Here is a 10216-nt window from a genome sequence, read left to right as displayed (position 1 = left end):
AACAACGAAAGATGATCAGAAAAAAGATCAAACAAAATGTTCTTGATAGATTTTTTATATCTGTCCTGGAAGTGTGCAATATCGCATTTTTTGGATGGGTTTAGTGCAAAGGCAATGGGATTTTAAAATTCTGGCCTGAACATTTTGTGCCTATAATCACATATATTAACTGTCAATAATGAAAGTTTACACAGAAATGAGTTGTTGAAGGGGGAACCAAGGTACCAGAATGGGGGGCCTCTTCAGCACCATTTGGCAGAGAGTTTTCTCATTCCACAACTATAAGTAAATAATAATACATGGCTACTTGAAGGATTTATAGATTTTCTATCCAAATCACGTTCCTGCATGTCGTTCAATGGAACAGAGATGGATTGCAGTGATGGTGCGACTGGGTCAGTGTTTCGTGATGGCATCATGTGACATGTGTGATGTGACATGATTGTCACTTAGCGGGAATTGCCCACCCCCAAAAATCGAGTTTAAAAATATTTTTACTATAGTCTAATCGGGGCGCACGGGTGCCTGGGGACGAAATATTCTCCTCTCCCCGAGATACTCCTAGTCTCGGAGACTAGCGATTTCCAGTGCGGGCGAGCCGTATACTTGAGACTCACCCACGGGGGGAGCCACCTCAAGTTGTAAGACAACTCCCTCGTCTTACCTCCACTCGAGCTTGCTATCGGTTAGCTCTCGTTTGCGCGTTTACCTTTCAACCTACGGCTGCATCAGATCTTTTCAACATCTTCAATCACTACACTTTCTATGTCTACGAGCAATGAAGCTGTTATTACTCCTAATTCTGGTTCTGCTGCTGAGACAAATTCCACACGACAATCCAACGCTCAAGTTGGAGAACGAGACTCAAATCCATCAACAGTCAATCCAAATCAAGGTCAAGAACCCATTGTTGACAATGAGAGGTCCGGCGCTACAGGAGACGAAGAGTTTGTTGCCGGTACATCTGGGAATTTCCCGATTGCCAATGCTGCTCTCGCCTCTTGCAATGCTATCCTCGAGGGCTATCGTTCATCTCGGATCTCCAAAGGGATTGCGCTGTGCAGGATTTACACGACTTTATTGGAAGCAGTCCCTGATGATGAGTCGACTTCAGCAACAGTTGAAGAGGCATTCAGCCGTTTTCTCACCATTATTGAGAATCATCAAGGACACCTCGCAGAAGCTGAACACCGTTGACGTCGTCGACATTCAGAAAGTCCCCAACCTATTCCAGAAGCAAATCCCGACGATGAAGACCTCGGCGACATCCCATCTCCTAAACGAGCGAAACCTGATGACTCAAAATTCCCCTGGACAATTTCGGACTTCATTCATGGCGCTTCACTCTCTCCGTCACTCTCTAAATCCCTCGAGTTACTCAAACTCTATGCTATTGATCCAAAAGGAACCAAACGATCCCTCATCAATTCTCCCAGCTGTCCTGAGTTTCCAGATTCGGAATGGACCAATGTTCTCGCAGGACGTGCTATCAACCTTGACGCTGTCCTCACTGGATATTACTCAACATCCAATAATGACGAACGAGTTGAGGAAATCGGGGACTTTGAAATTCGCTTCGGAACAGTCAATCCAACAAAAATTGTATCTACTGCGGGAGAGTGGAGCATCACTTGGAATCGGTCGTCACGAGCTATATGCGCTGCTTTCCCACACAGAGCTGGCGAGCTTGCACAATATGCTGAGTACATCATTGGGCTATTCGCCGCAACTGATGTACACTTTCATGATCGTGTTATCCTTTTTGACAAGGCTGTTCGGCGACGTGTCGGTGCTCGTCGAGACTTGGAGCTCACTGACTTCAACAAGTTCTTTGACCTTAGATCGACCCACATGGATTCGATTGGTGCCGCTGTCGTCCAACGTGCATCCGCTGCTACCCCAGGCAAACCCTCAGCGACTTCGCGCAAAAGGCTATCTGAACCTTGCAACCGCTGGAATGAAGGGTTGTGCACGCTTGAGAGTACTCAGTGTCGCCGGCTTCATGTTTGCAGCAAGTGCCTTTCATCCGGGCACAAGAATAATGACTGTCCGAAGTGAAGCTCCTTCATGCCCATTGTATGCTGATTGGCCTTTTTGCCACCTCACTATCGTTCAACCCCCTCGATTGACGCTGGGGGTAGCCAAAAAATGATTAGCATCTCATGTGGCTCTCGCCAACCTCAGAGAGAGCCATGGTCACTAGACCGCCTTACGCACGATTCACGAACGGTCCATCGCACTCGGATTATCAATTGACAATTCTTCTCATCTCACATACACGTCCGCATTAAACTCATATCTCACCTTTTGCAAAATCCACGATTTTCCCATTGAACCAACTCAACAAACACTTAGTTTCTTTGTTGTTTACATGTCTGCCCACATCAAACCCGACTCTGTCAACTCGTATCTCTCAGGAATTTGCAATCAGCTAGAAGTATATTTCCCTGACATCCGAAAAAATCGCAACAGCATCCTCGTATCACGCACTTTGGCTGGCTGTCGTCGACGTTTTGGGACAACAATACGGCGCAAGCGACCCTTATCAACAGATGACCTTATCACTGTTCTGTCTCAACTGCAATCAACTCCCCACCACGACGAAAAATAGTTTCTCGCTATTCTATTCACAGGTTTCCATGGGCTTTTCCGCCTGGGCGAGCTCACTTTTCCTGACAGAGTGGCCTCTCGTGACTATCGTAAAATCATGCTACGTCACACTGTTGACATTACTCAAACCACCTACTCATTGTTGCTGCCTGGCCATAAGGCCGACCGCTTCTTTGAAGGTAACATTGTCATTATTCAGAAGACAAATCTTCCCACAAACCCTCACAACGTCTTCACAACTTACATCTCCTCTCGCGATACACTCCACCCCTTCAAACCAGAACTTTGGTTACGTACGTCTGGCACTGTGCCAACATGTTCCTGGTTCATATGCAAATTGCGCCGCTTCTTCCCATCAGATATCGCAGGCCAATCCATGCGAGCCGGCGGAGCCACTTCCCTCGCCGAAGCTGGTGTACCACCTCACATCATTCAAGCCACTGGGCGTTGGGCATCAAACACCTTCCATATATACATACGGAAGAATCCCATTCTTCTACATGCAATGCTGTTTGGTCATCCTGCTCACCAACAAGCTACTGGACATTAACTTCCTTTCCCATTTTCTGGTATCTCACAACATCCTTCCGTTCTACTCCACTCAACTTTTCTTTTCCCCACAGACATTTTCTTTTCTTTCCCCACAGACATTTTCTTATTTCCACAAACAGACAATTCCCCTCCCTCCTCTTCCCCTTTTCTACATATTATAGGTATTATAGGACAACGCTACCATCAATGGACATTTTTCTTGCGAGTTTCTCCAGGCGCACAGCGCCTGGGGGACTCTGCATACACCTATTTATGCCTTTACTTAAGATTTCAAACCTTTGAACCCTCCCACGATTAGGAGCAACTTAGTGAGGCCTGCGCGGAATAGTTAGCCGCGCAGAGGTGTATACACGATCAATGACGGAGCCCACCATTATCGGACAACTACCGGACCCTTGACATTTACAAGAGAAAAGTGGAACTGAGCATTCACGACGATTATAGGATGAGGCTAAGAGAGTAACAATAGACAGTTGGAACAGAGATTTACCCAATCGAGACAGGATGTCACGCGCACGGTTAAAGAGCGTTGTTTTGAGTTGTCATTTTTCGTCGTTGCAGAAACATAACTACATACACACAAACAAGTTTTTCCGATAACCAGCTCGCTCTGTTTCCGATAACCAGCTCACAATCCCCTTGTCTGCGCCCTATCCCGCCCAAGCTCGCCCCTCATACTTGTTGCCAATAATGTGAGTATTGTTTTTCAGGCATTACAACTCAAATCCTGATTATTTTTATTTCTTGCATACCAAAACTTCAGCTGACATATCCATGCCAGGTCTCTCAAAGTGGGGTAGGTCATCCCTCCTACCTTTATCTCAGATCTCCGCGTTGCCCGATGTCACTTCCAGCTCCTCGTCATTGACACATCCGCATCTATCCAGCCACGTCATCATCCAGCCCTTTGAATGTTGCCGTTGTGAATTCCACTTCTGGATAATTGGTCATGTACTTGACGTACGTGTAAGGCGGTTGACGTAGGTGAATGACCTTCGGAACTGAATGTCGGTGAACTTTGCACAACAGCAACGTCGAGGCACCAGATCAATTCTGAATGGAGTACAAACCTTCTCGACGGAATCAGTGTTTTCAGATATGTAAGTCGGAGCGGTTACCGGATGCGCAACAAGCGTGGCTGCCACGCCCAGTGCCGGGTTGATGATATGCTGTGCCCGTGCGGTTGTACTAGTATGTGAAATTGTCTAATTTTACTTCCTAGAGTTCCAGTCCCCAAGCCCAAGTCTCATAGGTCTTTTCGGTTGATATACATTTTTCAAATTCTACATCTAAAGAACTTTATGCAGGTAAAAATTAGATAGCAGATTTGAAGACTGCACGAATTCCGGAGAAGCGGTTCACAACTGTATACGAGCGAGTCGGAAAAGTCACTTACTGACCTCTGGGATCAATCCTGCTACACCTTTGCATTTTTACACACTCGACGATGGCGCTTCAAGGAAGAGTTCGTCGTAAAGCTAGATCCGCAGCCATCTGGAACGCAATGGTAGTCTTTCCTTCGATAGTGAGAATTAAGATGGTCTAATGAATGAATCAGTGGATGCTAAAATGGAGAGTGCACTACGCGACGTACTCCGCAGGTTGTGCTTTGCAGTGAGACTTTGCGAGCACAGAGTACAACGAAAACGTCCTGAATCTGTTTTTCTGCGACTGTTGGAAGCTGCAAGCTGCTTTGCTGATGCTACGCTTTGTCGAAAGGTCTCCAACGTCACGTCGATCACGTCGCTGTATAACGAGGAGGTATCGGGTCCTCCGTCGTATGGAGCGGGTTCGAGAGGGTGAAACAGGCAAAGTATCAGGGGGTCGAGACACAATTCACAGGGAGCGGGCGGAAACACTGTAGCTGATGCTTCCATGTTAGTATTTCGTTCCGCTTGTGGCCCTCTTTTATAAGTTGAAATGGCGAAACAGCCCTGCAAAAATCATGTTTCTCGCAGGTTTCTAGCCATCTATCGGCAAACTTACTCCCATTCAAATCCAGGGCCCAGGAGTAGCAAATTACGGCCATGACAGGCAGGCGCTTGGCAACCTTGTAGGTTAAAGGTTCAAAGTCAGTTACGTATCTAATCAGAACTGATTCAGATCTAAACACTAGGAACCTCATTCGATAGGGACGGAGTTGTAGAGGTTGTAGAAGTTCCACGTTCCCCATTGGGTCCTTGTGTATGCACATATTCGGCAGTTGAGTAACTGTGTCCATGTCTAATGGAGGTGTTTACCTGTTAAGGTGGTGCAAGTATCGCGGGATGGATATATCACGGGAGGGGAAAGACGCATAATCACCACGGTCCCACCCCTGATTCTCACCAGAGATAGGAGTGAACGTGGAGGGCTCGTGCGAGGGACCAATAAGCTGCAAAGGAAGGCAGTTACAAGTAAAAAGATAGCTCTAAGAGATGTCCGAGATACATCGAGGTGTTTGACGGGGCATAGTGTTTGAAAGAGCTTCGGAATCATGAATACAAGGGGGAAGTATGACTGTATGAGATATAGTGGTGATCACGTGTTGTGAGGCAGATGACCAGTTCTTTGTGAAGTAACTATCAAGGTATGTGGATCCAACGCAAGGGGCTTCTAACGCTATTGGGCGTTTGGCAGCTTCAGTGAGCGTCATCACTCTGGAGCAGAGAGGGTCCTGTCGAAACGATAAACTTCGTGTGATGGTTTCCCACAAACTTCGGGACCGGGTAGTTCCGAGTCTAGAACGTTGCGTCGAGCGAACCGCTTTGGCGACGAGCAGGCGACTTGTAGTAGTACTTGAGTAGAAGACAGTGGATTGTTTGCTGGTACATTGTCTTTCGTGGTATTGGCTCATTAGTAACAGGGTCGGAAAATTTGAACTTTGAACAGAGTCGACGGGCGCTCGCGCCGCTAAGTGATTTCTGTGGGCGTTGCTGAGAATCAATAAGTAGTTGATAAGTAGCGATCCCTGAGACCGATTGACAGATGGCGAGTACGACGGCAGATGTGCATCAAGAGAATGAAAGAAGGAGGACTAGACAGGTAAAGGACGGGGCCTTACCACGGAGAGATAGTCTTCTTCAAAAGAGACTGGCGCACCTTTTGATGAATGAAACCCAAGTACACTTACCCCAAATGGTATGTTGGAGCCGTTTTTCAATGATAAAGACATTGAGGATTAAACTTTACAGTAAGGGCGCCCAGTCAGATTATCCAAGCCAAAGAGCAAAAAAAGAGATGCATTTATGCAGCGTGGATGCGTCCGCTTCGAAAAGATGTCAGAAGAGTCTTTGGGGTAATTCAATTGATCGATGAGAGGTCAGCTGGTCAAGTTCCGGAATTCAAGAAGTGTTCAATTTACTGAAAATGAATTAGGCACCTTGCTTCAAATCCCCACGTCAAAATCCTTATTGTCGCCTTCATAACCCCAAGATTCGATCTCGCCCATATGTTCGACATCACCCAGGTTTGTCCTCACTGGAAATGTGCCCTCGTCCTCCATTGCCACCAACCAGCCTCACTCGACTCCCAATCTCCACGCTGGGCTCCTTCTCGCGTAAGTGAACAGCTATGTAGCTGAATAAAATCCCGCATACGAATCCACTTGACGGCGCTAAGGCGGGGTAGTCGGCAGTTTACAATCATGAAAAAAACGCCAATATGACAGCTGTCAAACATTCAGCGTCCCGCGAAACATCTTCATCAGGCCACAACGACCAACAAATTGTATGTCTACTAGACACAGGTATTTCATTTTTACTTTTTTGCTTGCATTCATACGTCGACTCACATCGTTTAGAGGTTACCAGTCACGATCTACCCAGAGGGTGTGTCAGTCTTATTTCCGATCGACTGATAATGTATTAAACCTTTGTTTAGCATGTTCTTCCCTCTTCAAAGTCTCCCGTAGGGCCCGACACGATATATCGACGTCCGCCAAATGCCCTTGCGACCTCTGGAATGTTTCAAGATCTCATCTTCATCACCTTCCTCATCCTCTTCTCAAGATGTCGACACGCCCGCCCTGCACCCACAGTCTCGAAACGATGTATGGATGTCCGGCAAACGCTGTGCTGCCGTCGAAGTCACGCACAGACTCCAGCCATAGTGGATACGTCATTGGTCAATGATAACTTTAAAATAAAAAGGTTTGTTAGTGCACTGCGCCTAATCTGACCACGAATCACTTATTACCTGCATTTAGACGTAGTCTTGTATTCCCTGATCACATTCAAGGCTGCCTAAAGTGGCTACAACGGTTTGTTGCACATTAAAGAAGGCGAGAAACTTGCCAATGCCGTTTGGATGCCGTTCAAGTGAAGACGGTTCCTCACAATCTTTATTCAAAAGTTAATTTTCGTTGACTTGACGTGCAGAGTCGATTGCTCACTTTACCTTCATAGTGGTTGACTTTGCGTGTAACGCCAAGTGCACTGACTTTGTTATGATTAGAATGGGGTTGACCATTGAGGGAGAAGCTTTGTTTGGTTCTGCTACATTTCGTAACAACACCTTGTTTTTTTCTCGTAACGCGTATCCGAGTCAACAATTTGAACAAAGCAACAAGACATCGACTTTGGCTACGACATGGTCCACAGTGACATCCACAATGTCCAACGCCAACGCTCCCTATGCACACCAAGACAATATCGATGTGGCGCATGTGGGCGCAACCTGGAAGCTTCAAATTCCGTCTGAAATCAACCAACCCTTCTACCTCTATCACCACCACCACTGACGGCGCCGGCGACCTTCAGCAAGTTCAGAGTCCTTATCAGCGTGCAAACTGTGAGTGATCGGTGCGCCACGATTGAGGAGAGTGCTCAATTCGGATACTTGTGCACAGACGGCTCGGACAACGATCTTTTCTCAGTATTGCCCATCCATCCCTGCGGCTACTACTCTCAAGAAGCTGTTGAGTTATACACTCACCGACGTGTACCGAGTGTACCATTGACCATTGGCAACGATCAACAAATGGATCCTATTCCCCACGTAAGCAGCGAATCGCCGCCTTCAGAAACCACAATTTTAGGCTCGCTGTTATGCGGGCGACCGAGGAACTCATCTCAATCGCATATTCACCTTAATGCTGACCATCCCCTTCGAGAGCTCTCCCCACCACCACAACCACCTTCCCCAAACGCAAACGCTGGGAGAACGTGTGTGGCGCCTATGCAGCAGTCGGCGTCTCATCAGGCTCCGACAATGGCAGAAGCGTCTTTGTCGCCTGGGCTGGGCCTGAGCAATACGCTCAGGAGACGGAGGACAACGGGAACCATCATTCCTGCTTCCACCCCTACTGCCTCCATTCAACCATCGCCAGTGGGGATCAACATCGAATTTAACCGTACGGATGCTGCCCTTACGGTCCAGCCTCCCGCTGTACCACCACCGAGCCCACATCCACAAATACCAACATCCGCGGGTGGCGGCGCTACTCGACACACCCGTCTAGTCCCTCACTTGGATTCAGATTGTTTCTTCTGGTTCGACCCTCTTCGTCGGCACATGAAAGAAGGCGACCTACCCCTCCGCATCGGGCGGTTCATCGACCCTTCCGGGATAGACCTCGCAGGTGTCAAGGCGCTAGGCTCGAACAAGCTCGCGTTCAGATCGAGGATTGTCTCGCCCGTGCATGCAGATATTTGGGTAGAGCCTGGGGCCAAGATTTACGTCAAAGATACGAAAAGCCGCATTGGGACATTTTTGAATAATGTCCGATTGAGCCATGCGAATACCGAGTCGAGGCCTTTCCAGATCAAGGATGGGGATATTTGCAGCTTGGTGTGGATTATTTTCAGGGGGATGTGGACGATATCTATAAAAGCGTGAAGGTTAGGGTTGAACTTGGACGAGAGTCTGATGCTTTCAAGTGAGTTTGTCTGTCTTTTTGTGTGGTGTGGTGCTTATAATGAAAAATAGCATGAGTGCACTGGAGATTCTCAAGACGCTCGCTGCGCCCTCTGTCATTCCGAGCAAATCGACGGGTGGAGTGAAGCTTGGACCAAAGTCACAAATTCCCAACTGTTGTATCTGTGCGTCCGACTTTTTTTTCTCTATCATCTACACACTCAAACCCCTCATCTAGGTTTGTCCGGAGTAACCACCTGCCAAGCACTCTTCGTCGCCCCCTGCTCGCACATCTTCCACTTCATATGCATCTGGCCCCTCCTCGAATTATACCACCCCGGCTTTTCCTGTCCCCTATGCAGGACATTCGTGGATTTGGAAGAGGACGTGGAGGTGGAACATGAGGCCGATATGGAGACTGACGTCGATTTGCCTGTGGGTTCGGACGAGCATGGTCATGGGGGAGACGACGACTCGGGAACGGAGGATGGTATGAACCACCATCAACATCAACACCACCACCACCTTGGCGTTTCGCGTGAAGCGGGTGGGGAGACGGAGGTGGAGGAGGGGGGGACGGGAAGGCCTAGGCGCGTGTTGAGGAATGGGAACAACCATTCCCCTGCGGAGGATGAGGGACAGGCGGATGAGGAGATGGTTGATTTGATTGCGTGGGAAGAGGTTGCTGTTGCCATGTTGGATAGTGACTCCGACTCTGAGGGGGATGATGATAGTGATTTCGACTCTGAGGATGATTATTGCCATGTTGGATAAATGCACCAGAGCCTCAGATTGCCAACAAAATAGCAATTTCATGAAGCCTACGCGGAATAGTTAGCCAAGCAGAGGTGGGTACACACGATCAATGACAAAGCCTACTATTTTCAAGTTGAAGTCACCTATCGGACAACTATCGGACCCTTGACATTTACACGAGAGGAGTGGAACTGAGAATTCCCGGTGGTCATAGGCTGAGGCCAAGTCAGTAACTATAAACAGTTGGACCAGAAATTTAACTGCAGATTGTTGAAGCGCTGAAGCTTGTAGACTCGAAATGAGTGTTGTTCGCACACACAAACCTTACTACTTACATAGTACATAAAAAGCACTGTAAAGATCGTTCCTGTATCGGTAAGCAAACAATCTCCCTTATACTTGTTTGAAGTTGTCGCCAACGTGGGTATCTTCGTCCAGTATTTCGGGTATTACAGCTCAAAAC

The 10216-nt window shown here is 47.7% G+C and overlaps 4 protein-coding genes across 4 annotated transcripts; 3 read left to right on the top strand and 1 right to left on the bottom strand.

Annotated features, from left to right (window-relative positions):
- Positions 1-765: 765 nt before the first annotated feature.
- Positions 766-2058, top strand: LACBIDRAFT_332117 (uncharacterized protein; the record flags this gene model as incomplete). Its single annotated transcript, XM_001886573.1, has 2 exons — positions 766-1192; positions 1214-2058. 2 exons carry the CDS (start codon positions 766-768, stop codon positions 2056-2058), a joined length of 1272 nt encoding a protein of 423 aa, XP_001886608.1.
- A 1983-nt stretch (positions 2059-4041) lies between these two features.
- On the bottom strand, positions 4042-6646 carry LACBIDRAFT_332116 (uncharacterized protein; the record flags this gene model as incomplete). The annotated part of the gene is made up of 9 exons (XM_001886485.1): positions 4042-4097; positions 4127-4350; positions 4559-4615; positions 4757-4883; positions 5149-5246; positions 5403-5536; positions 5663-6077; positions 6244-6269; positions 6542-6646. The coding sequence occupies 9 exons, from the start codon at positions 6644-6646 to the stop codon at positions 4042-4044; spliced, it is 1242 nt and encodes a 413-aa protein (XP_001886520.1).
- A 158-nt stretch (positions 6647-6804) lies between these two features.
- LACBIDRAFT_308096 (uncharacterized protein) lies at positions 6805-7418 on the top strand (the record flags this gene model as incomplete). Its single annotated transcript, XM_001886572.1, has 4 exons — positions 6805-6889; positions 6946-6971; positions 7024-7292; positions 7349-7418. The coding sequence occupies 4 exons, from the start codon at positions 6805-6807 to the stop codon at positions 7416-7418; spliced, it is 450 nt and encodes a 149-aa protein (XP_001886607.1).
- A 703-nt stretch (positions 7419-8121) lies between these two features.
- On the top strand, positions 8122-9771 carry LACBIDRAFT_308095 (uncharacterized protein; the record flags this gene model as incomplete). Its single annotated transcript, XM_001886571.1, has 4 exons — positions 8122-8931; positions 8982-9019; positions 9070-9182; positions 9236-9771. The coding sequence occupies 4 exons, from the start codon at positions 8122-8124 to the stop codon at positions 9769-9771; spliced, it is 1497 nt and encodes a 498-aa protein (XP_001886606.1).
- Between the last annotated feature and the right edge of the window lie 445 nt (positions 9772-10216).

This window comes from Laccaria bicolor, genomic scaffold, assembly GCF_000143565.1.
Source record: "Laccaria bicolor S238N-H82 LACBIscaffold_38 genomic scaffold, whole genome shotgun sequence".
In the NCBI taxonomy this organism is placed as follows: Eukaryota; Fungi; Basidiomycota; class Agaricomycetes; order Agaricales; family Hydnangiaceae; genus Laccaria; species Laccaria bicolor.
Note: the sequence above shows the minus strand (reverse complement) of the source record. Positions and strands in the feature narration are given on the sequence as shown.